At 44.6% G+C, this 26,857-nt stretch overlaps 1 protein-coding gene across 6 annotated transcripts; it reads left to right on the top strand.

The window, feature by feature from the left end:
* Positions 1-3,883: 3,883 nt before the first annotated feature.
* LOC128839849 (uncharacterized) lies at positions 3,884-26,798 on the top strand. Of its 6 annotated transcripts, XM_054033180.1 has the most exons (4): positions 14,491-14,724; positions 23,647-24,161; positions 25,453-25,701; positions 25,969-26,798. In XM_054033180.1, exons 3-4 carry the CDS (start codon positions 25,600-25,602, stop codon positions 26,644-26,646), a joined length of 780 nt encoding a protein of 259 aa, XP_053889155.1. In that variant the 5' UTR covers positions 14,491-14,724; positions 23,647-24,161; positions 25,453-25,599; the 3' UTR covers positions 26,647-26,798. The 6 variants fall into 6 exon arrangements, with proteins under 6 accessions (XP_053889153.1, XP_053889155.1, XP_053889156.1 ...); XM_054033178.1 differs by lacking the exon at positions 14,491-14,724 and adding an exon at positions 3,884-3,900 and having other exon boundaries at positions 23,647-25,701; XM_054033181.1 differs by having other exon boundaries at positions 14,491-14,642; positions 23,933-25,701.
* Positions 26,799-26,857: the final 59 nt, after the last annotated feature.

The raw sequence follows: 26,857 nt of genomic DNA, 5'->3' as shown, positions 1-26,857 counted from the left end.
AATTTGTTCAGCGTATAACTCAAAGCAAGCTTTTACTCATGCTCGTACAGTGAGTTCTATTTTCATATTTGAAAATAAAGCTGTTTGCTTTCCATTCTGTGCCTCCTGTGATCAGTGTCCTTGGAGCTCTGCGGCACTTCAGAAATGATTTCTGCAGCAGGTTTTTATAGAGTCTGTGCCATTTCTGTAGCACTGGTATATGAGCCTGCAGAATCTAAGTGAATCCTACTCCCTTTGTGTGTCAGAATAAAAGCACTTTACATTACACAGAACACTAGACACTAGCTTCTCATTCTTCACAGCAGCCCTGAGAAGTCCGTAGTATTATCACCCCTGTGTTGCAGAAGGGGAAGCTGAGGTAGAGATGTTAAGTAACTCTACCAAGGCAGAGCCAGCGCTGTACAGTTAGTGGCAGAGCCAAAATTGGAACTCCAGAGTTTGGTTCTCTGTCCTAGGCTGAGATCACTAGACAATGCTCCTTGACTGTGGAGTAATAGCAGAGGTGCCCCTTGATCTCAGCTGCAGCTGTGAGGCTACAGTATTCCAAACTGGTCCTGCAGCTGTACTTTGCACTGGGAAATGGGCAGTTCATTCTGCCTATTGTGGCAGATGCACTGGTCCCACATGTGCCCTAAACGCTACTACTTAAGTCACATTTCTCAAATGTGGTCACCAGGGACTTTTCTTGAGGCCACAGCCTCCTGGGCTGTGATTGAGGGGGTAAAGTAGCACCTTGCTGTTGGTTGCTGGGGCCACCAGCAGGGGTTGGGCCCTGCCTCCCTCTGGAGACACCTGGGCACAACGCTGGAGGAGCAGGCAGCCTGTGATTTCCCCACCTTCCCGGGGCAGTGGTGCTCAAGCTTTGGGCTTCAGCCCTGGGATGGCAGGCTCTGGCCATGGGGCTTCAGGTTCTATCCCCAAGCTCCAGCTGCACAGCAGCAGGTCCCAGACTCCAGCTACGTGGCTTCAGGCTCCATCCCCAGGCCCCGTCCCCTGGCCAAGGGGCTTCAGGCTCCAGCCCCCTGCTGCTTCCCTGGCCCCCACCCATCCATTCCCATTGTCCCTGGCCCCTGCTGCCTTCCCCAACCCCACAGCCGGGGCTTACTCAGCCCTGGCAAGCCTAGGGACAAATTAAGTCTGCTGTGAAAAGTGATACTTGTATGTTTAATATCACTTTTCACAACAGACTTACTAGCTAGCAATAAATACATTACAATGATTTGGACGTGCGTATGTGCATATTTATTTAATTTTCCTAAAGCTAATTAAGTATTTTAGGAAAAAGTGAGAGCAGCCACCAGCAAGAGTTGGTCGCCACACTCTGAGCCCACCAAAAAATGTGTCCTGAGAACCCCTGACTTGGATACAGGCAGGAATACCCCATGGAGCAGGGATCTGTGGTTCAGAGAGCATTGTACCCCTGAGTATCCTTTTTACCGTACCATGTAGCAGGTCCATATGGATTCTACTGTAGGTGGGGCCTTCTACTGTGACAGTAGATGGGTAAAGATTAGGTTCAAAGGTGCAACTTGAGTACAGGAGAAACCTTAACTTTGGAAGCTTTCTAACTTTTGAGTTCTTAATTTCCCAACCTTCATGTTCTCCTAATCCTTATGCTAATGTGTATATTACTTAGTCATCAGTGCCTTAACTAAGAAAAAGCGCACACAGCGTGGGTTTTAGTTTTCAGTGACATTTTGTTAGCACATACTAACTTTATCTACAGTGGCTTAAATTCTTGTCCTGCTTAATATAATGTGGTTGTAGCTGTGTCGATCCCAAAAGAAGTTGGTCCCATAAGATATTCTCACCCACCATGTCTCTCTAATATCATTGGTATCAGGTGCTGTGCATATAAAAATGACATTGATGACTTGGTGTTAGTTCTCTGCTCAGGTACTATGTTCTCAAGGTGGTAGAAAGCGCTATTATTTTAGACTGCCTTGCCAAAGAAAGGAAAAATTACTAAGAGAAGACTGGTTACATGAAGGCTTCCAGCTGAGCTACATAGAACTCAAAGGGAGGGGTCAGGGAAAAGGTGGCTTTCTGCCCAATTTTGGTGATCACTTTTGCCCCAAGTATAAATCTGAGCAGCCTTATTCGTAGGGCCCTACCAAATTCATGATCCATTTTGGTCAATTTCATGGTCATAAGATTTTTAAAATCGTAAATTTCATGATTTCAGCTATTATAATTTGAAATTTCAGGGTGTTGTAAATTTGGGGGTCCTGACCCATAAAGGAATTGTGTGTGGCGGGGGGGGGGTTGTGGTATGGTTACCCTTACTTCTGCACTGCTGGCTGGGCAGCTGCTGGCTGGGAGCTCAGCTCTGAAGGCAGAGCCACCGCCAGCAGCAGTGCAGAAGTAAGGATGGCATGGTATGTTATTGCCACCCTTACTTCCGCGCTGCTGCTGGCGGGGCTCAGCCTTCTGAGCTGGGTGCCTGGCTAACAACCACAGCTCTTCAACTACCCAGATCTGAAGGCAGTGCAGAAGTAAGGGTGGCAATACCGTCACCCTCCTCCCTCCTAAAATAACCTTGTGTGTGTGTGTGTCTCTCTCTCTCTCTCTCTCTCACACACACACACACACACACACACACACACACACACACACACACACACACACACACACACACACACAAAACTACCTTTTGGATCAGGCCACACAATTTGAGAAACACTGGTCTCTCCTGTGAAATCTGTATAGTATAGGGTAAAAGCACCCAAAAGACCAGATTTCACGGGGGGAGACCAGATTTCAGGGTCCGTGACGTGTTTTTCATGGCCACGAATTTGGTAGAGCCCTACTTATAGGGCTATATCCTATGCAATCTGCAACACACCCAGAGTGTTTTCTGCTGCTTCAAAAATGCTAGAGTGCAAGGCACTTCAGCAGCTTTCCCACAACATGTTCCTGGAATGCTGCTTATCCTGGATGGGGAGCAATAGGTGCAGAGTTATGTGGCATAGAGCCAACATAGCTATAACTTCCCCTATACAATGCTGATGGAGTGGCATAAATAGGATGGATCAGAGCCAAGGACCTGGCTCAGTAAACAGTACGCTAGATAAGTGAAAATTGTAGCCATTTTCATTTTGACTGGATTTACTTCCAGTTTTAATCAGAGAGCTACCTATTTTTATGCCAGTCATTTATTATAGCCACATAAAACAGAGTACATTTATGAATCTGATACTTTCCAAAAATCTGATTCTAATCTCACTTACAGTAGTTTAACACCAGTGTGATGCTGCTGACTTCAAGGGTGTTACTCCAAATTTACAACAGGGAAACTGAGAATCAAGCTCCAAATTTCTAATCCCATTCTGTTGTATCAAAGAACTGCAAGCTTGCAATTGATGTTTAATACATGTGATATCTATTTTTTTTTTACTAGCCGATTTTTAGAAAGAGAACCCCTTGGATGTTAAACTTTAATAAGTTCTTTATGGTACCATTCTTTAAATACCATGACATGCTTCCACTGATTTCCCCGCCCCCCACAACCCCCGACATGACTGAAAATAATTTCCAATTTGGGGACTTGCATCATCTAGTAAGCATTATAACTGCTATTTATAATAGAAGAATAGCTTTGTGTGTGTGTGTGTGTGTGTGCGTGAGTTAAAAAAATTCCTCTGATTATTCTAACACTGGAGAAAAACCTCAGCAATGAAGATTAGAAAATTGCCCATTTCTGTGAAGAAACATGATCTATGGTTGCTGATCCACTCCCTGCCCCCCATGCCATTGAAATGACTTTGACAGATACAAGAGATTATACCTGTGTAAAACTTAACCAGTTCTAAAAATACCTGTAAATAAAATAATGCTAATATTCCTTTCCCTTCTCACAGATTTTTGAGTCATGCCTATCCTGATGCACAGGAAAATGAAGTGAGTTTGATAACTGGAGCAAGTGGGCATGTGGGGAACAAGACCAATGCAAAACTTCTTAAATCATATGGCTCCTCTCTTTTATCACTGGGCTTTCTATGTCTCATGTGGGACTTTGTGTATCATGTAAAGATGCCTTTCCTTACTCGAAACTCTGATAAATTCTCTATTCCTCCTTCCTTTTCAGATCTCCTCTCTTCCTTGTTTCTTCTCTCTAGTTCTTTCTTTTCCTTTTTGCTGTTCCCAACTCTACTCCCTCACTCTCCTTGTTCCAAGCTTTCTCTTCCCAGAGAGGGGTCACTTCCAGTAAAGTAGTGAAGGGTAAATTAAGTTTACCTATTTCTTATTTGGGGATGATGGAGTTTAGGTTAATTTACTCACTTCTTTTTGTTTTTACCACTTTATGACTTGTCATTTCCATGTGTGATTATGCAGGACGAATTATCCTGGTAGCAGAGGCAACTGAACATACCTTCAACATGTATAGAGTGTAGCAGTAGCCATGTTGGTCCCAGGATATTAGAGAGACAAGGTGGATGAGGTAATATCTCTTATTGGACCATCTTCTGTTGTTGAGAGAGACAGCTCTGTGCGGCTTGAAAGCTTCTTTCTCTCACCAACAGAACTTGGTCCAATAAAAGATATTACCTCACTCACCATACCTTCAACAAGCAGTAGTGGGGAAAAAAAGTAAATTAGAGCTTAATTAAATTGTTATTGAAAGCACAGATGCAATGTCCTAATGGTTTTGATTATTGGCATCATGATTCAGGACATGTCTCTATTAAGGAATTTAAGGGAAAAAATTCCCACTAGTTTTATCACTGGTTCAATTGCACCAGTAAGGCTCTAGTGTAGACTTCCAGCATTTTTGATGACCGTGGCAATTAGTTTATTCTTAGTTGTAGTTGTACTAAACACAACAGCTTTCCCAAAAAAAGTTGTATACTGTATTGGTGACACATGCTATAATAAGAAAAATAGACAAAGGGATGAAATGATGCACTGTCTCCAGGGCTGCAAAATATTCTAGACGCTCTGAAAATGGCTAATACTAACAAAGCAGGATGGCTTACATATGGGGGAAAATGGACTTGTTAGTTGAAAGTTTCATTTTAAATAGGGTTACCATACGTCCGGTTTTTCCCGGACATGTCCGGCTTTTCGGCAATCAATGCCGGCCGGGCACTTCCCCTCCCGCAGCGGCTCTGCTCCTCCCCTGACTCTTCGGCTCTGTTTAAGAGCCGAGCTGCCCAAACGCTATGGGCTTCAGGCAGCCCCCTTGCCTCCGGACCCCAGCTGCTGGCCGGGCACTTCCCCTCCCGGGCTCTGGCGGCGCAGGGTCCGGAAGCATGGGGGCTGCCCGAAGCCGGTAGCGCTCGGGCAGCTCGGCTCTTAAACAGAGCCGAAGAGTCAGGGGAGGAGCAGAGCCTCTGGCTGCAGCGGCTCTGCTCCTCCCCGACTCTTCGGCTCTGTTTAAGAGCCGAGCGCTACAGGCTTTGGGCAGCCCCATGCCTCCGGACCCTGTGCCGCCGGAGCCCGGGAGGGGAAGTGCCCGGCCGGGGGCGCAGGGTCCGGAGGCATAAGGGCTGCCCGAAGCCCAAACGCTACCGACTTCATGGTTTGCCAGGCAGCCTCCAGACCCTGCGCCCCCGGCTGGGCGCTTCCCCTCCTGGGCTCCAGCTGTGCTGGGGAAGCGCCGCCCGGAGGCGCAGGTTCTGGGGGCTGCCCGGCAAACCGTGAAGCCGGTAGCGCTCGGGCAGCCCTTTTCGCGTGGCTGGGAGTGGGAGGGAGGAGGGGCAGAGTTAGGGCGGGGTTGGGGCAGGGAAGGGGCGGAGTTGGGGCGGGGCTGGGGGTGGGAAATGGGCAGGGCCAGGGCCCCGTGGAGGGTCCTCTTTTTTAATTTGTTAAATATGGTAACCCTATTTTGAATAACTTAAATGGTTAATATTTATTGGATAACAGTCACTTGGTCATACATAGGCTTGGAAGAATTAGACTTTTATCTGTAAATGTAAATCATACACACAAATGAGAAAATATTTCTATCAATAAATGAAATTTATAGATAGGCAAAGTAAGAAAAACACTACTTGAAAACTTATTGGTTTGAATTTTTAAGGATATTTACTTTGTATATTTTGATATAATATTGACAACTTGAGTTCTAATGGTTATAAAGTTTTAACTTTTTGAATCTCAGTGTCTACTGCCATTAAATAATATTTCCTGAGTTCCCAATATATTCCTGCAACTGTGAACATTAAAATAGAGAAAAATCAAAAAGCAATTGAGTATTTAAATCAATAAAATGCTTAAAAATACACATCAGTATCTCAACTCAGTAAAGAGTGACTTGTTACATACAAATGAACACAATAGTGTTACTGCAAGCAACTCAAGCTATATCTTCATTGCAAAAATAAATAAAACTGTTTTGTATTGATATAGCTGTCTTGAATAAGCATGGAGACCTGAGCTTTGCTTACTACAGATTCATCAGTGGGACCAATAATAGAGCTGTGCGTGTTGGGAATTATGGGTCTGAAAATGCTTACGTCTAAAAGACCTCAGAGGGAACAGAAGTATGTACTTTGCCTGTTCTGAAAAGCCAGGCTAAGGTCATTCTTTGTTTTTATATTGTGAAATTGATCATTGTTACAGACCCAGTGCTCTGTTTTTATCTGTGCACACTTTTGTTTGCTGCTGTTGTGTGCAATAAAGAAGAAATTGCAGTGCAATATTCCTCTGTGTCTGCTGATGAAAGCTGGGTAAACATAAAGTGTTGCCCTAGCACAGGGGTGGGCAAACTATGGCCCGTGGGTCACATCCGGCCCGCGGGACCGTCCTGCCCGGCGCCCGAGCTCCTCACCCAGGCCCCTCCCCTGCTGTTCCCCCTCCTCCTTGCCTGCAACCTCAGCTTGCTCGCTCCGGCGCAATGCTCTGGGCAGCGGGGCTGTGAGCTCCTGGGGCAGTGCAGCTGCAGAGCCTGGCCTGAAGGGGTGGTTGGATGGGGCAGGGGTCCCAGGGGGGCTGTCAGGAATGAGAGGAGGGGTTGGACGGAGTAGCGGGGGTCCAGGGGCAGTCAGGGGACAGGGAACGAGGGTGTGTGGATAGGGCAGGGGTCCCAGAGGGGCCATCAGGGAACAGGGGGGTTGGATGGGGCAGGAGTCCCGGGAGGGCCGGCAGATAGGAAGTGGGGGCTGGGCCACGACCCCCTCCCCTAACTGCCCCTCCATACAATTTACGAAACCCAATGTGGCCCTTAGGCCAAAAAGTTTGCCCACCCATGCCCTAGCACAATGAGTTGGGCAACTATATCAAAATTCAGGTGGGGGAGGGTGTGGAAGTTGGGAACTATTAGGCATTATTTTTATGGAAAAAGTCTCTGTAGATTTCCAATAGTAGGTCAAGAAGCTACTTTTCCAAGGTGTTTACTGTGCTTCATCTCATTGTCAGCTCTCTCTCTCTGTGGGCTGGTCTACATTAGGGGAGGGGATCGATCTAAGATACGCAACTTCAGCTACGTGAATAGCGTAGCTGAAGTCCAAGTATCTTAGAACAAATTACCTGGGGTCCACACGGCGCGGGATCGACAGCCGCAGCTCCCCTGTCGACTGCGCTACCGCCGCTCACTCTGGTGGAGTTCCAGAGTCGACGGTGAGCGCATTCAGGGATCGATATATCACGTCTTAACGAGACACGATATATCGATCCCAGATAAATCGATTGCTACCCGCCGATACGGCGGGTAGTGAAGACGTACCCTGTGTGAGAGAAACAAAGGGATCCAACTCTTCCTAATATTGAATTTGTTAAAATTTTAAAACCCACAGAAACTATGTAGATTACATCATATACCAAAAGCTTATGCCCTAGATAAATCAAGAAACGGCCAGAGTTTGGTACCAATATAATACAAATCTATTGTCACAGACATCTTGGGCCAGATTCCCTACTGCTTTGCACATTGTGCAGTCACTTACACCTGTGTAAAGTGCTACCAAATTATAAGTCTCTACTCTCACAGTAGAGTAAGTGATGACCAGGAAGAAAGCTGCCCTGAAGGGTCATTTGAGCATTTTTCCTTTCACAGTGGAATCCTCAGGTTGCATAAAGGCAACGTAGCTGGTTCCATGCCTCCCAGGGTCGGGGCAAGGAAGTGGTGCAGTATATCATATAATTCTATGAAGTATTTTGGGATATCGTTTGTATAAATGGTTTCAGAAATAATAATTGTGCTATAAGTTGACTCATTCACAGTATGAACAAGGGAATATCCACTATTTTTCAAAACTGCTAGAATATTGGTTTGACTTCTATCTTTGAATGGCAAAAATAAAATAATGTATTGACTTTCTTCTCACAAATGCTATTATTTTAAATTAATAGAAGTAATTTACCTGTACCTGGCATAGTTCTTATTGTAATATATGTCCTGCAGGTATTAAACTTTTGATACTGGACATTTAAAAAAATATATCTACTGTGCATGTCCAGTAACTCTACTTTTTCATGCTTTTTTTGGGTAAAGCTACAAAAAATTCAGTTCTTTTGAATGTTTACAGTGATCTTAAACAGCAAATAAAGGAAACAAAATTCTATTGCTTTTGATGCATTCATACTTTTTAAATGATTAAATCTGATCTTGTTAATATCAGTTGTTTATGTATGTTAGAACTGGTTGGGGAACAGTTTTCCTATCTTTTGTAAGAGTTTGAACATTTTTATCCTCCTGAATTAGGACAAAAATCTCAAATGTTCACAAACCAACACATTTTAAAGGAAAGTCTGGCTATGAGATTAGAATACCATCCTTCAACCCTGGACTGCCACAAGTAGGCACCTTGTCTACAGTATATATGCCACATTTATTTAGTCATTCTTTTAGAATTTCTCTCTCCCCCACTCTCTTCTTGTTTTTTTTTTTTTATTTTTTTTCAGTCTCCACTTAGTAAAATGCAAAGCTGGTGATATTAGAACTGGGCTCAAATTGTTAGATGCTTAATGTTCAGATTTAGGCAAAGCATGTTTACCAATCGCTGGAGTTTATAGACTAACTTTTTAAAGTCTGAGTTGGAGTAAGAGGAAGATTCCATGTTGAGACCCAGAATGCTTACAGCCGCACCACAGTTACTTGAAAAAACACATTGGCTCAATAATCACTTGGGTAAAGGTTGGTGTAATGAGTTAGACAAAAGCAAAATAATTCATTGAGTCATACAAGTGTAAACTGATGGAATTAATTGCTAGCTTAACTGTGATCTAAATCATTTTTGTCAGGTGGGTGGTTGTGGCAGGCACACTGTAAAAGGCCCTGAGATTATACAAATTGATTGGCCCACCTTTTCTGGCAGTGGAACTTCTGCAGCACATAAGGAGTTGTAAAGGTGACTGAACTCAGTGTGTAAATTAAAGTTCTCCCAACGTACTTCCACCATTCAGTTTAACAGTTGCCTAACAGATAATAAATTTATTATTATAAATTTTATTTTTTATTTATTTTTATTATAAATTATAAATAAATTATTATTTATTTATAATAATATTATCTGTCCTGCAGATAATAAATGGGAGTGTCTGCACCAGCTCAACCACCTGGATTTGTATCAAGCTACTTGGGAACACTGGTCATTGGATAGCCTTTAAAAATGCATAATAGAATGATAAACCAGACATCTTTGAGGGTGGAAGTTTTTGGAGGAATAATACCTATGCTGCCATCTGAATTCACTGAGGTGTATGTACCAGTTTTCCACAAGGGGGACCAGCAGGACAGATTTTAGTCTCTGTAACTAGCCCACTAAACGTGATGCTGCTCTTGCACAGCCCTGCACTGACTGAATGCATGAGAAATCTTCACAATGAAGAACAGTTTCTGGGTGACCCTTGATGTTTGGGCACTTTATGCATAACATATTCCATCCTTCTATGGAAAGTCGCCTACCAGCCACTCAGTACTGCACTTGATGTAGCATAAGCCAACACCAGCAATGCCACTCACAATACATATCCTCCTAGGTGTCTAATTTTAAAGACAGAAGTGTGCACTAGTTGCACTTTGCCAGCCAAGAACTGAATGGGGTCCAATCAGTAGATTTAATGCGTATTGTTTCTTTTATACACCATTGATCATTTTAGCAGTACAAAGGTTACTTCCTATTTCTTTGAATGTATCCTGTCAGATGAGCAGTCATTGTTATCCAGTTATTGTTACAGCTTTGACAGTGTAGTGCCAAACAAAGCAATGTGCCATGTCAAATTCAGCCCTGCTTTAAGTTGATGCAACTCTACTGAAATAAGTGGAGAAGTGCCTGCATGCACCAGGACTGCCTTTGGCCCATAGAGTTGTATAGTAAAAAATAAATGTTACCTCAAAGCTATAAAGGCTGACATCCAGTCGCTGTACGTGGAAACCCTGAAGCGTAAACCAGACCAAGGTAAAGCCTTTGAGTTGACCAGCAAGTAGGATGCCAGCAACCACTTCCTCGCTGCGGGCGGCTTCACCCGTTTCGCCGACTGGTGGTCCACCCACCACGGGAACCGAGACAAGCATTGCAGGAAGTGCGGCTACTCCAACGAGACCCTGCCCCACGTCCTGTGCAGCTGCAAATCCCACTCCAGAGCCTGGCAGCTGTGCCACAATGCCATCCAGAACCGCCTGGTGAAAGCCATCACACCATGCCTGGGGGAGATCTCTGTGAACTGCACCATCCCTGGTACCGACAGCCAGCTACGACCTGACATGGTCATCACCGACGAGGCCCAGAAAAAGATCATCCTCATCGACGTCACCGTCTCCTTTGAGAACAGGACCCCAGCATTTTGCGAGGCTCGAGCTCGTAAGCTGGAAAAGTACACCCCCTTGGCTGACACCCTGAGAGCAAAGGGCTACGAGGTGCAGATGGACGCCCTGATTGTCGGAGCCCTGGTCGCCTGGGACCCCTGCAACGGGCGTGTGCTGCAGATTTGCAGGATCAGTCGACGCTACGCACCGCTCATGCGGCTCCTCATGATCTCGGACACCATCCGATGGTCCAGGGACATCTACATCGAGCACATCACCGGCCACCAACAGTACCAGGAGGCATGAGCCAGAGTGACATTGTTCTCCCACTACAAGAAAGGGACCAAGTGACCTTCTCCGTTGGATCATATGAACTGGAACCATAAACTCGCTGAACATTAAATCTCACCAAATGAGGGTCAATCCATCCTCCTCATCATATCCATTCATTATACTCCACACCCGAACATAGCCACTCTATGAACTTCATACCGTCATATCTCAATGCCTGTACTTTGACCCATCAACCTTTTACCCCCAATCGGGGATATTACAGATTATGTATTCCTTATGCCACCTGATCTTAAACCAAACTTGCACCCTCGATAATCTGTACGTTATTCCCTGATAACCAGAAACTTCTATGCTCAAACTCTGTTCACTTTTTTTCTTTTTAACATCATCTTAATATATTTTTTAATAGACATTTATTTGGCACACAGCCCACGCTGAGAGTCCTTCAGCTACTTTCATGAAGTGTCTGCTTTAGCTGAAACTGCTTCTTGTAGTAAAAGGTGTATATTTATTAGGCCTGATTTATGATTGCACTTGTTTTCTCATTCATAGGGATTGTAACAAGAAATATCTAATTTAGATGGTATCCATTTTGGAAGATGATCAACTACCTCAAACGAGACAGGCCTACCTATACAATGGAAGCAACACAAAAGGATAGTTTTCTGGGCCCTTTTCTTAAGCCCCTGAGTCAGCTTCTGCATCAGTACTTTCCATATCCCCTCAAACACCATTGTTCAATATGTACAAGTGGTGATGGAAAAAAGAGAGTTCTTCTCCCTTCTCATTGAACTGTGGCTTCAGACTGGAAGTTACTCAGTAGCCGGACTACAAGCCTGCTGCTTTTTTTCCCATGTTGCTTGCTTGGTGAGGAACCCTGTTAACAGCAATAGCAGGTCTAACAGGATTGGTTTCTACAATATCCTTAATGAGACTCCAATCCTGGAACTGGACCCATATGGATGGAACCCCATGGAAATAATGGAATGGAGCTCTTTTGCAGGACAAGGGGCTAAGTTCGGATATATTTGTTGGGTGACTATCTTTGAGGAATTGTTCAGTGTGACTGGGGATCCAAAACTGATCTCCACATTGTTTCCAACATATTAATCTGGGGAAAGGTTTGCAAAATATTATTTCAGGTAACTTTATTTAACACACATTCACATTAATGATGTGCCAATTCTAGTCCATATGTTGGATCAGTAGGTAATGTGAGAATGTGGTGATATCTTCTATCTGTTCTTGAAGTATACTATGTTGTGTCAAAGCAATCTGCAGTTTTTATTCTGTAAAATACTATAAATACTATATACTGTATAATACTAGAGCAAAACACCACAAAGGAGGGACATGTATATCCCAAAACATCAACTTTGGCTATGGGAACCTCAGATTCTTACCCCGCAAAATGTACTAACAGGATTTGGCTCTGGCTATACTAAGGACACTTTATAACAATTTCCAACTGTTGCTGACTCTAGTTCAATTGCAACAGGGTTAGAGATGTTGGGAGCACTAGTGTGCTCTAACCCCATTCAAAGCAAGGCTGTCACGTCTGCAACCATTTTAAGCATGATTAGACCTATCTACATTAGGATTTCCAACATTGCTAGCACTGAAGATTAGGGTGACCAGATAGCAACTGTGGGAAAAAAAAGGTGAGGGAGTAGGGGGTAATAGGCGCCTATATAAGAAAAAGTCCCAAAAAACAGGACTATCCCTATAAAAACAGGACATCTGGTCACCCTAAGTGGTATTAACTGTAGAAAGTTTAAAAAAAAATTCCTAATGCAGACAAAGACTTAATATTCCTGATCACTGACGAACTACAATTAGGAGCTATCTTTTGATTGGGTGTAGCTTTTTCCCAGCATGCCCTTCTGTTGTTTAGGCTTTAAATGTGAGAAAGACAGAGTTCTAAGCTGGCTATTTTGTAGTTGACTTCTGCAGGCTGTCATTTTCTCCCTTCAAACTGCTAATCATTTTAGCTCTTGTTGTGTTTTCTCTTTCTGTCAATCCCAAGGAGATGGGTGCTTCATTGCAGGTATTTTTACTACAGAAAATAAATAATGACCTCTTGGGTTTTAACTAATCCTTTTCTTCTCCTTTGGCTGATTATCTGAGAGTGTTTGTTTGCAGTTGTCCTTTTAAAAGTATCCACCAATTCTATGGAACACAGTTCATTTGTCGATGGTTTAAAACTGGTATCTCTGGGAATTTAAAGTCCCTTTGTAGATGTTCTCTATTCTTAATAATGCCTTTCCTCAACACTGCTTTTTATGCATAGTTTGTAAAATACCCTGTATTTTTATGTGGCGGGAACTAGGTTATACTTTTTTTTTTTTTTTTTTAAGGATATACCATTTTCTTGATGATTTGAGACCAACTATCAGCTCTAACTTTTTTGGTAAGCAAAGGAGCACAGCCCACTTTTTGTTGGAGAGGAAATCTAATTTCTCTCAGTAGTGTCCTTTCTCTGTTGTCCTTGGCTTCAATATAGAAATTTAGTGCTGGAAGGGCCCTTGAGAGGTCATCTAGTCCAGCACCCTGTACGGAGATAAGGCCAAGTATACCTAGACCACGTGTTTTTAAATTCCTCCAGTGACAAGGTTTCCACAGCCTTCCTTGGAAGCCAATTCCAGTACTTAACTAATCTTTTATAGTTAGAAAAAATTCCTAACATATTATCTAAATCTCTCTTGTTGCAAATTAACCCAATTCATTCTTGTTCTACCTTCAGTGGACAAATAAGAGCACTTGGACACTGTCCTCTTTATAACTGTTATCAAGTCTGCCCTCCTTCCCCCCGCCCCCAGTTGTCTTTTCTCAAGACTAGATATGCCCGGTTTTAAACCTTTGTCATAGGCCAGGTTTTCTAAACTTTTTATTGTTTTTTGTCAGTCTCTTCTGGACTCCCTCCAATTTCTCACATCTTTCCTAAAGTGTGGTGCCCCAGAACTGGATATAGTACTCCAGCTGAGGCCACACCACAGCTGAGTAGAGCAGGATGATTACCTCCCATGTCTTCAGACTTGTCTATGCTGGCACTTTACAGTGCTGCAACTTTCTCGCTCAGGGTTGTCTGTTACAGCTGTCCCCCTGCTGCATTCCTTTTTCCCCTCTCCTTTCTGTTTGTCCTGTGTGGCCGCCCCTCCCGGCCATTGTGCTAACTAAAGTCACAGCCCTATTCCTAGGAATGGCTTGTACAGACTAACTGGAGCCATTGCTCTGCCTAGGGAGGGGGCTTCTTGCTTCTTTGTTTGGTTCCTTTGTTCAGACCCGGGCTCGGTGTGCGGGGCGCTGCCCAGAAATGCAAGACCTGAAGTGGCCAACTAATTAAGCATATGAGTCATACCTGTGGCTCAGAACATGCCCAGGCATGCCTATGCTTACCTGCAGCCTTTCCTTGCCTTCTCTCCTCCCCTGTATCAAGAGGAGCCAATCAAAAGTACTGGTGGGAAACTGCCTGAGTTTGCCTTTAAAGCCGGACATTTTCTGAGCAGACCTCGGAGAAGGTCCTTGCTTTGCCACCTGGTTTGATCAGCTAGGGGTCTTTGGGGGGCCCTCTCCCCGCTCTCGTTTGTTTTTGAGTGTACCCCCGTTTTGAACTCCCCTCCCACGAACAACAAAATTTGTGCCTGGAGATCTCCTGATTATTGTAAGTGAATCGAGTCCTCTCTGATCATCCTCCGATGCTACTGCCGTTCCTGTCTCTGTGCATGCTGCTGTCCTGGGGATTGGTAAGAACTCCCTCTTGCAAACTCCCCCTGTCCTAGCTGCTGGCCTTGTTTCCCCAGCAAACAGACCCAAGCTAACTCCTTGGTCTGTATCTGTAATCTGTTTCTTGCTCCGCAGCGCCTTTGCTGCTGGAAATAAGCCTGTGCCGCTGCTAGGCTGTGCCTTCCTGGACTGTATCCTGGGTTGCCGGCTTGCAGCCACCCCACTGCTGCAGCCACCACTAGTTAACCCCCCCCTCCCCCCACCGGGGCTGTACCCTGGGCACACACCACTCTGCCCTCCGGAACTGCTCCCCCTCCCGATCAAAGAAGTGGCATAGTGTAAGGTGCACCTATTAGAATCAGGTTCTTAGTCTAGATAAGTTGTAATTTTATTTTACATAGCTGTGGTTAAGTTAGGTTTAAAGAATTGTTTGTGTTGTGGCTCTGTAAGTTAGGTTTAAAAAAATTGTTGCATTGTGTTCGGTTACTTGCTAATTTGTGTAGTCTTGGTTAAGTTAGATCATAGATAAGATTTTACTGTGTTCTGTATAATTGTGGTTAAGTCTGTCTTCCCGCTGCCCTAAAACCCCACCCCCCGAGCTTGCCCATGTCTCCCCCGAGCTCCCCAGTCACTCATTGCAGTCTCTCTGCTGTTTAAACTTGCAGCCTGTCTGCTCTCTGTGTCTCCCTGAGTTTAAATCTCCCTCCGCAGCGCCTCTGCCTTTGGTCTCTGCTCCACCACGTGCTCCTCTTCCCCCATCCCCCAACCTCACTCCTCTACCACTGCCTTTCTCTCTCTCTTTTAATCCCTTCCCCCACATGCTCACCCCGCTCCTGCTGCTGCCAAACCTCAATTGTATTACTGAAGTCTAGCATAAAACCCCATTGGTTACCCTTTTTCTCTCTAACACACCTCACATTTTACATTTACACCACTGTGACATATTTTTACCTAGAGTTGTTGGTTATTTAACACATTTTACCCATAACTGTTAGTTGGTTATATGCTGCTGTGACACACCCTTTACATAGGAACTGTTAGCTACCTGTTACATTTATACTTCAGTGTTAATTGGTTACCAACTGGACCCCACTGTATTGTACCCCACTATTGAAACCCCCTATCCTATTTACTAAAAGAAACCCATCCTCAATTGTCTACCTTAACAAACCCCGTACCCCTCACTATTGAATTTTCCCTGTTTTTGCATGTTCTTAATAAAGTTTATTTTGCACCCCTCCAGTGCAGTAGTTGTCCCCCAAGATCCCCTATCTGCTGGCAGGGTCAGGGGTGTGGAAAAAACACCTCCCTGAGCACTGCAAGTTTCAGCGCCGTAACGTGCCAGTGTAGACAGTGCACCAGCGCTGGAAGTCACTGTCCCAGCGCTGGTGGCTATGCCCCTCATGGAGATGGATTTTTTTTTTTTTTAAGAACACTGGGAGAGCTCTCTCCCAGCACTGTGTCGCGACTACACAAGCCACGTTAAAACGCTGCCGCGGCAGCACTTTAACATTGTCAGTGAAAATGTGCCCTTATATACAACACTCTTGTCAAAACACCCCAGAATATTAGTCTTTTTCACAACTGAATCACACTGTTGGTTTGTATTTAATTTGTGAACCACTATACCCCCCCAGATCCTTTTCTGCAATACTATCACCTAGCCAGTTATTCTCCATTTTGTAGTTGTGCTTTTGATTTCTCCTCCCTCCCCCCCGGATTTCCAGGTGTCCAGTTTTCAACTGGAACACCCGGTCAAAAAGGGACCCGCCCCAGCTCCGTGAAAATAAGTGAGCGAGGATGGGGGAGAGCGAGCGATGGAGGGAGGGGGGATGGAGTGAGCAGGGTGGAGCCTCAGAGAAGGGGTGGCTTAAGGGTGTGTTTGGTTCTGTTCAGTTAGAAAGTTGGCAACTTGCACTTGTTGATTTCAGGCCAGTTATCCAATTTGTCAAGATTGTTTTGAATTCTAAACCCGTACTTCAAATTGCTGCAAACTTTCTAAACTTGGTGTCATTCTACAGATTTTATAAACATATTCTCCACTCCATTATCTAAGTCAATAATGACTATATTAAATCGGAGCATACCCTGAACAGACTCCTGCATGGCCCCACTAGATGCATCCCCTCAGCTTGACAGTGAACCATCAATAACTACTGTTTTTCAGTACAGTTCATCAACCAGTTTTGCACCAACCTTATAGCAGTTTTACCTAGACTACATTTTCCTAGTTTCATTATGAGAATGACATGAGGGACTGTCTCAAAAGCCTTAAAATTAAAATTCAAGATATCACATCTACTGCTCCTCTCCCATCCACTAGGCCAGTAACCCTGTTGAAGTAGGAAATTAGGTTGTTTTGTGCATGATTTGTTCTTGACCAATCCATATTGGCTATTTCTCATAACTCTGTTATCTTTTAGGTACTTACAAATGGACTGATTTAATACCTGGAAAGATACTGGAATAAGCTATCAAAGTTAGGCCTATTGGTCTCTTTGTTTCCCTTTCTAAATGCCTTTCAATGCCTGGCTCTGGCTTCTCTCACCTTGATCACTGTCCACCTCTGGGCAATTCAGTTTCCCTACCAATCACCATGGCCCTCCTTCTCTGTTCCTTTTCCTAACATTTCTTGATTTCCATCTTTAGATTGACTTTCTCTCTTGATACTGGTTTAGGTCTTCAGCTGTGGCCAAAATACATTTGGTGTAGTTATGGGGATGAGAGGAAAAGGTGGGTCTAAGCAACTTGCAGCTCCCAGATTCCAGGCCGACAACTTAGAGCAGCCACAAAGCTGCTTCAAATTATCCCAGCTGCCAAGAGCCCCTAGGGCCATTCCAGAAGTTGAAGGAAGAAAAGAGCACAGTAGTACTCCAGCCAGGCCCCCTCTAGCAGGGGCTGTGAAGTGGCTTGGCCTAGGACAAATATGGTGGCTATGCTGGGACAATCTCCAGGGAATTAAATAAATCCAATTTGTCTCACCCTATTTATCATGAACTCCTGCACCACCACTCCCACTCCAATTTTAGAATCAGAGACTTCCCTTTTCCAATCTGCATGGAATACTTTAACTTGGCCTTTCAATCCATTGTTTCCCTCATCCTGCCCTCCTGCACTTCTTCTCTCATCCCTGTCATCTTTAACCACTCTCTCTGCTTTGACTCCTTTACCTCTACTTCAAGAATTCACTTCTAGCTCCTGTTTCCAAAAAATCCATCTTTGGGAATGCTTTTACTCCTTCTTCTTTGACTTTTCTGCTGTGTCCTCTTCTCCAGCAAGACCACCTTCAGCTTTCTACCTTCCATGGCTTCAAAGGAGGACAGCAGGACATTAGGGCTTCCAGTGACACAATGATCAAAAATGTAGAGCAGTTAGGAAGATATTGCAAGTGAAAGTCAAGACAGTATATATGGCTTTGCAAGGAACAGAAATAAGAGGCTGTAAAAATAATGGAGGGGGAGTTGCATGAAAAGAGGAAATGTGAAATTAAACTAAAAGATGGATGGGCATTAAATGAAGAAATAAAATTTCCTCACACAAATATTTCATATATATGGTAACTATCAAAGAGCAGCTACAGTAGTATAAGCAGTTAAAAAAGTTGTTATATTTGGAGGAAACAACATCATGGGCTGTATAAAATCATCTCAAAGGGTCTATATTGTACCAGAAAGAAGCTCTTGTACTATTTCTAGCCAGAAAAATTCTGTATATTTTCAGGGCTCTCCACCTTCCAGCATCTGTCAAAGTTACTGTATATATCAGGGCTGATTAGGGACAGAAGGGCAAAAAATGTTCCATTTCTCTCTCTCCCCCTCTTCCCCCCCTCCCCCCCGCCCGATGCATCCAAATCATGTGGGGTTTATGGCATGTAGACATGCAAGTTTAATAGTTTTGTCATTTTCAAGTTCCAAAAAGCTATTTGTCACTTAGTAATTACTAAGTTATAAATGAAAAATTTTAGTCAAGGCTAGCTCTATATGTCACATTGGTAGAGAGCTCTAACTTCTTGTCTGCATGCCATAGCATAAGAAATGTGTGTGCACCTTCCTTGACTCACAAAATGTGAAGCCAGTACAAAGAACCAAATACATTGCCAACAATGAACTAATAATAATCCTAAACTGCTTGTTAAAAGTCTGGTGAATAATTATTTCCAGGGGCTTGATACAAGTAGCCATTTTTATACCTCTGCTCTGCATGCCCACTTCAGATTTTGTATTTGTCTTCTTAAAAGGAACCCAGCCAGTAGCCTGTTTAATTTCTTTCTGGTCCTAAAAAAGATATTTATAGCTAACTTTTGAGTGGTGCTCTGCTTGAATGGGCTAATTAGTAAAGACCCCGAAAGCTCATTTCCCAATCACCTTCTCATTTACAAGGTTTATGGACTATAGACTTACTAAAATTAGTAAAGTTTGATAGTAAAACTTTTTGTACAGGGCTACTCATCTATTGAATCAGTAACCTAAAGGATTTTGACTTTCAGTGTAATAGTATTGGCTCATAGATCACCAACAAATAATGCTTTGAACAGTCAATAATGTTCTGATGTATTGCAAAGTTGTATTTAGGGAAGCTATAAACAAACATATTTGAGGAGACTGCTGGCAGCAAAGTCTCTATTGAGAATACAATTCATCTGATGATAAACAACCAGCTAGTGAAGTTTACTGTGTACAGCATAGCACTTGTGGAACTTCTTATAAAAGCCCTAACTAGTGGATGTAATAATGTAGATAGCTCAATTCAAGTGAGTGGTTAAAAATGTAGATGTGAATAGAAACCAATTTTCTTGCTGAAATTACCAAGCCACTAGTGATTTGCTCAGATCAGCAAGTATCTAATACTGTATTTATTAATGAAGATTTAATATTTATAGTATAACACCACCATCTGCCCATTGCCAAAGCATCAGACCTCTGTATAAGAGAATTTTAAAGTGAAAAATCTTGTAAAATGATACTTCCTGAAAACATAAGCACAGGGAAAACAAAGGTAAGGGGGAATCCAATTAGAAAAAGAAAGAAAAGGTTTGGAAGGAAAGGTGAGATATTATATATGCTGACAGTGGCTATTCTAAAAACATCTTTGTAATACTAATATTAATAAAGCTTTGTGAATTAAATATTGATATTTTATAAATAAATATAGATAAAGCATAGATCATAGATGGGAGAGAGAAGCTTACAATAGTTTCCATGGTGATTTTTTTTTTATTGTCACAATAGGCTCAAAAGTAAAACTATTAGATAAAATTTGGAAATGTGTTAGCACCATTTTAGCAAGACCAGACAATATTGTATTTCTAGGCCAGGCCATGGAGACACTGAAAATACCATCTCCACTACATGTAATAGCCAGAATTGCTTTTACACCTCTGAACACTGTAGAAGAAATTGCTTTTCTTCCTTTTTGCTTACACATTGAAATTGACTTAGGCTGACGGCATCAGCTTGACTCAGAGGAGCCCCAAGAAAGAACATTGTCTGTTCATGATGGAAAACTGAGGCAGATTGATACCCCTCAACATTCCTGTCTTTGTGTAGTCTATTAACATAGATGGGTGTAATTCTGTAGGGGGCTCAATCCTACAGTAATTATTAGTGTGATTTAAAATGTCTGTATAGCGCAATCCGATCCCAGTTCAGGGCTTTAGACTATCTGAATTCTAACATGCTGTTAGATGTTCTAGACCCTGATAGTTGGAAAAAGGGAGGCCATTTCCCCTGAATGACTGATTTTCTGAAAACAAGGTGATCTTTGCTGTGCTCGTTTTCCATTATTACATACACACAGTGATGCAGAGCAGAGTGAAGTTTGGTAAAAGCTTGTATGCCAAGTGTATCAGACACTTTAACTTGACCAGGTGACTTTATGCCCCTTTTGCTGGTGCTACAATGTTCAAGTCAAGTGCCCTGTATGCATTTCTGACTGTCATTTCTAATAGTAATTCAATTTTCCCATTTGTGTACTAATTTACTATGTGGTTGCCTTCCCAAAGAATCTCAAACTACATATTTTCCTATTCCACATCCTTTCTTAATCACAGATGGCATTTACATGGCTTTGCTGATGTCCTACTGAAATACAGTCTGTCTTGCTGGCAGCCAGAAATATTCATGGTCTAGGTCAGGGGTCTCAAACTCAAATGACCATGAGGGCCACATGAGGACTAGTACATTGGCCCGAGGGCCGCATTACTGACACCTTCCCCCACCCGCCGCCCTCGGCCCCACCCCCACTCCACCCCTTCCACGAGGTCCCGCCTCTTCCTACCCCTTCCCTGCCCCCATTCCAACCCCTTCCCCAAAATCCCCAACTCTGCCCCCTCCCTGCCCCCAGGGGGTGAAGGACGGGTGTGGGGTGTGGTGGGGGGAGCAGGAGGGGTGAGGGGTACAGCAAGGGGTCAGGGTGCAGCAGGGGTATCAGGGCAGTGGGTTGGGGTGCAAGAGGAGTGTGGGGTGCGGCAGGGGGTTCAGGGCAGGGGGTCGGGGCAGGGGTCAGGGTGCAGGAGGAGTGCAGGGTACGGCAGGGGGTTGGGGTACAGGAGGGGTGCGGCATAGGGCTCAGGGCAGTGGGTTGGGATGCAGGAGGGGTGCGGGGTGAGGCAGGGGATCGGGGTGGAGGAGGGGTGCAGGGTAGGGCAGGGGGTCGGGGTACGGCATGGGGCTCAGGGCAGGGGGTTCGGCTGCAGGAGGAGTTCGGGGAGCAGGATCTGGCCCGGCGCGTACTGGGGGCAGGGGAGGCTCCCTGCCTGCCCTGTCCCTGCAAGAGGCTGGAACATGGGGAAGGGGGGGCGGAGGGGCTGTGCGTTTCTGTTGCTTGAGGCACCGCCTCCAGCAGCTCCCATTGGCCGCGGTTCCCCGTTCCCGGCCAATGGGAGCTGCTGGAGGCGGTGCCTCAAGCAACAGCCATACACAGCCCCTCCGCCCCCCCTTCCCCACATTCCAGCCTCTTCCTGGAGCTGCGCAGGGCAGGCAGGGAGGAGCTCCCGGTGCTCATCCGGCCGCTCTGGTAAACACTGGGAGAGGGCGTGGGGGCTGCGAGGGGCTCGCGGGCCGCAGAAAATCACCCCGCGGGCCGCATGTTTGAGACCCCTGGTCTAGGTGTTTCCCTCTTCTCTACTTTTCAAAGACTTATATTTGGTACCTGGGTTCAGCACTCTTACTTGATTTTTATGGGGCACCATCAGTCTGAACCTCTTGCAAAAGTGATGGAGTTCTGCAGGCTGCCCATCTAAATCCATAATTAGCTAGAATTTATGCTCCAGTGGATTAATATAACCTTCATGAGCACAGGATCATCTTAGGTCTAATTAAAGCCTGACTTAAACCCAGCCAGACTACAGCCAATCTGAACCCAGGCCTGAGCCTAAGCATGTCAGGTTGTTTTAATACTCTACTTTACCCAAACCAGAAACTTGTAGTTAGGTTCACATTGGTTTGCAAGGCGTGCACTCTATTTTGTTTACTTTGCTGCCTCTTTGGAGCTGCTGGGATTTATTACCCCTCCTTAGGGCCGGCTCCAGGCACCAGCCTGGCAAGCCGGTGCTTGGGGCGGCCGCTCCGGAGAGGGATGGCACGTCCAGCTATTCGGCGGCAATTCGGCGGACGGTCCCTCACTCCCGCTTGGAGCGAAGGACCTCCCGCCGAACTGCCGCCGCAGATCGCGATAGCAATTTTTTTTTTTTTTTTTTTGGCAGCTTGGGGCAGCCAAAACCCTGGAGCCGGCCCTGACCCTCCTCCCTGTTCTTTTCTCCCCCCCGCACACAGTGGCTGCCCCCCACCCCAGCTATTCCCACCAAACCTGTCAGTGCTGCCCCCTCGTCCTTGGAGCTTGGCCTGGTGAAGGCTCCCTGTACCACAGCTGCCTCCAGCCCCTTCCTGCCTGTAGGGACAACACAGCAGAGTGGAGGAGACAGAATATGAAAGGGAGTGTCTGACACAGTACAGAGACAATACCTAGTCTCTAGTAAACAAGAGGTTAATTTCAGCTCAGCATCCATCTCTCCTTACATTTAGAAGACAGAGGAGAAAAATGCCTTTGGGAAGGTTTGGCTCTATAGCCAGAACTCTTAGAACATTGCTTATCCCTGGACTGGGGAACTCTTCTGTCTGTTTTCTACTGTTACCTAATTTTACTTTTTTGAGTTGTCCCACCAGTCTACATGGTATTGGAATATTAGTTGGTTTTCCAGTAGGGTTCTCTGATGGTTAAGAATGCAGAGAAGTGAAAGTTATTGTCTCATTATCTGGAGAAAACACAGTAGTGGTGTGAACATTTGCATACCATTAAAAGCACTTGCAGTGCTGTCAATCCGCAGTATGTTATAGGTGGGCTAAGGGCTTGCAACAATACTAGTAATACCAAACTTCTTAAAGGTAAAAAAAGGCTAGAAGATTTAAGTAGTGCATTCATGGTCAGTCCATGCTGATTTGTTTGTTTGTTCGTTCACTCTTGTAGCACACCTCACTATTCCAGAAAGTGCCAGGAAAAACTTCAAACCTGATGCTACAGAAACTAGATTGATTGTTTGCATCTTTGAAAGCAGGATTGCGCACTCAATTTCATTTAACTGTTATAATTACAAATTTTAAAAAGTCTGAAAGCAAATGTCCAAAGTGCTCAGAGAATGGGATGATGTGAGCAATGTGAATTGTTCACTGAAAACAAAGGCAAGCTCCATGCTCTAAGAGCTAGGTCACTGGCTGCTTGTAGCTATGACTATAACAACAGCACTTCACCTGAATGTACTAGGGGTGAAATCTCATCCCCTAGAAAAGGCAGCATGCATGGAAGAGACTTTTGTCCCTTTCTATTTTAATCTATATAGGTTCTCGTACCGTGCTTATCATTGTGATATCTGAGCACTGTACAGAAGTACATTAAGCAATGTGACTAACATCTGTGACGTATTGTTTCTCTTTTATTCCTGTTTGTAGATTTTGCTGTTTCAATGGCTGGGAAGAAGTAGTTCCATATACTCCAGTTTGGTCTTTTGGATCCTGACTGTAGATGGTTTGCACTAGTAAAGGCCTAATTCTGATCTCACTTGCACCAATACAAATTAGGGATAATTCAGCTGAAGTCAATAGAGTTATAACAGCATCAACTTAGTTTGATAGCAGAATCAGGACCTTGGCTGCTTTCTTTGCTTTTAGGATACTTGAGACTATAGCTTCCAGAGAATAGAGGCCAGAAGCTCTTTTTCTCTCTTTGTATTTTCAGGATGCAAATCACCTTATGCCCCTTGCACTGTGACCACAGATGAGAACAGTGTATTTCTCATGCATCATGATGAGGCCCCCAGCCCTGAAACTGATACTTCACGGGAACTTCTTAGTCTGTGTCCTTTTGCACCAACAATTTCAGACAAACAGAAGATTCCAGACCTTCCTGCATTGCTATCTTTGTTTGGGCTTTATTTGCCCACACATTTGCACCAGTTAAACTGAAGGTATTACTTTAAAACAGTTCAGTTAAACTAATGCAAACCTCTCTGTGGACACTCAAGTCAATTTAAACCTGGCTTGTATTGATTTAAACTTAATTCAGTTTCTAACTAAATCAATTTAAATTCAACGGATGCAACTTCTGCATGTAAACCAGCCCTTAGAGACTAACAGTTGTTTAACTGTTCCAGGCTGGCCTGTGTGAAATTTCCACAGTCTGTCTTACTGGCTCCAGGTTGAAGTAAGCTGTGTCTATAGAGGGTTAGCACTGGTATAGCTACACTAGTGACTCAAATCCCACTGTAGACAAGACATGAAACAAATAGAAGTCCACAAGTTGAAGTAAAACAAGATTTATGAAAAATAGAGAGAGCTTGAATAAGCTTTATAGTCTTAAAAGCGCATAAAATCTAATCTCCATAGATATAATCTGTGCAGTGAGAGTGATAAAGAAAACATTACACTTCTAGAGTGTTTCCTTTCCTCAGCAGAGTGTGCCACAGACCCAGTCTCTGGTGTCAAGGTTGGTGTCATTCTCCTATGGAATAAGACAGCTTCTGTCATCCTCTCTAGTCTGCCTGTTGCATATTTCAGGTTACTGATCTCCACCCAGCAGGTTATTCTCTCCACAGATGTACTTTCTGAGGTGGGTTTGTTAGTCTACAGTAGTATAAGGGCCCTACCATCAATCAAACCCCAACCCCGCCCCTTGACCCCATTAAGCCCCGCCCCTCGACCCCCTCCTGCCTGTCACCAGAAGTCCCTCCCCATGGGGGTATTACTTCTGGGGTCAAGGTGCCACCTGACCGGAAGCAAGGTGTGTCATGTGACCCCTCTAAGAACTCCCCCCCACCCTCTACCAATCAGGAGGGGTTTCGTCCCGAGAGGACCACCCCGAGAGGAGATGTTGACCAATCAGGGTGACTTCTGGGTTGGGGTGACCCCTCCAGAAGTGAGTCGTGTGACCCCTCTAAGAACTCCCCCACCACCACCCTCTACCCATCAGGAGGGGTTTTGTGCCGACAGGACCACCCTGAGAGGAGATGTTGACCAATCAGGGTGACTTCTGGGTTGGGGTGATCCCTCCAGAAGTGAGTCGTGTGACCCCACTAAGAACTCCTCCCAAGGCCCTCCGCCAATCAGAGTGCAGCACCATTACCCCATAAGTCCCAGCACCAGACAGAGGAGGCGGACATCTCTTACCAAGGACATGTGTTTTCGAAAGCGCGGAAAGGCTGCTGAGAGGAAACATGGACTCCTTCACCACCCCCGTGAGAACTTCGGAATTTTTTTTAGGCCCAAGGGTCTTTGACCATCCGCGGAGAAAGCGCTACATCAGCGACAGTTCCGAGGAGGAGGAGGGAGCGATGGAGGGGAGCCCTTTGGCCCAGCAGTTGCTGGATACGCCGGAACCCGACCCCGAAACCCTCGTGAGACAGCCCGATGAGCATGGCAGTCTCTTTGTCCACCCCCTCAGAGGTGGAAGGCGATTGCGGCTTGGGGGAGTCACCGACGGACAAGGCGAACGGAAAAGACGGTGCTCAGGTAAATGAATGCTTAAGAAGCGATGATTGAGGAGGGGTTGGTAATTCTGAGGATGATGGCTATGAGGAGTTTAAGAGGCTTGGCATAGAAAGGCTGCTGAGAGGAAACAGGACAAGGCGAACGGAAAAGACAGCGCTCAGGTAAGTAGTGGCGGTCGAGGAGGGGTGGGTAATGGGTTAGGAATCGGGGGGGGGAGTTGCGTAAATTAAAAAAAAACAAGCAGTGAGGGGTGCTTACACGTTTTCTTTTTTGAAAATTTCTCAACAGCTCGACGATGCCTTTCTAGAGGACCTGGACAGCGTTGCATCAAGCAGCGAAGATGAACTGGCCCCACCATGTTTTTGCTCAACGCCAATACAAGTTGTTGAAGAGGACTCTGAGGATGATGGCTATGAGGAGTTTAGGAGGCGGCTTGGCATAGAACTAACTGAGCCAGGGCCACGTTGTGAGCATAAAAAAGTCATGCAGACTATTGTACGCGTTGCTGTTTATGCTATCCTTAAACACTGCCTTAGGGAAAAGCTTTTTGAAGATTGTGAGGGCTGTGTCATAGATGCGCCAGGCCAAAGGCACCATGACTGTGTGACTTGGACTTCAGTGGATATAAACTGCAAGCTCCGGGGCCTGTGTGCTGAGCTGTGTTTGGAAAGCTTATTAAACACTGTTGTTGCCATAGGTTATGGTATGCAATGTCTGTGCCTAACCCAAGAACGTTTAGCGCAAGGGGTGATCTTGATAAATGCTGTGCAATTCAGTGCAGACCCTGCCCGTGTTCTAAAGAAAATGACCAAACCGGAAGATGCCTGCTTAGAGTGTTATATTGACCGTCTAGTCTGCACAAAGAATTACAGAACCCTGCTTAAGAAAAAAACTATTTGTAAGAAATCTAAAAGGATTAAGTTAGAGAATGGTGAGGGGACAAACATGCGATATAAAACTTGGTAGCTGTAAATTTTTTTTAAAAGGTGGGGTTTGTGACTATCTGTGTTTTGTTAGAAGGCCTTTGGCCCTTAAGTGAGCAAAAAAAGTTTTAATGAAGCATCTTGGTTTGTTTTCAAGGAGCTGTATGTTTTTTAAAATAAAAAAAATTAATTGTTTGTGAGAATTAGCTCTTGTGGGTTTTTTTTTCGTGTGTATATAGCAAAAAGCTGAAATG

The sequence above is a fragment of the Malaclemys terrapin genome, chromosome 6, assembly GCF_027887155.1.
Source record: "Malaclemys terrapin pileata isolate rMalTer1 chromosome 6, rMalTer1.hap1, whole genome shotgun sequence".
NCBI lineage: Eukaryota > Metazoa > Chordata > Testudines > Emydidae > Malaclemys > Malaclemys terrapin.
This window is presented reverse-complemented; position numbering and strand designations above follow the sequence as displayed.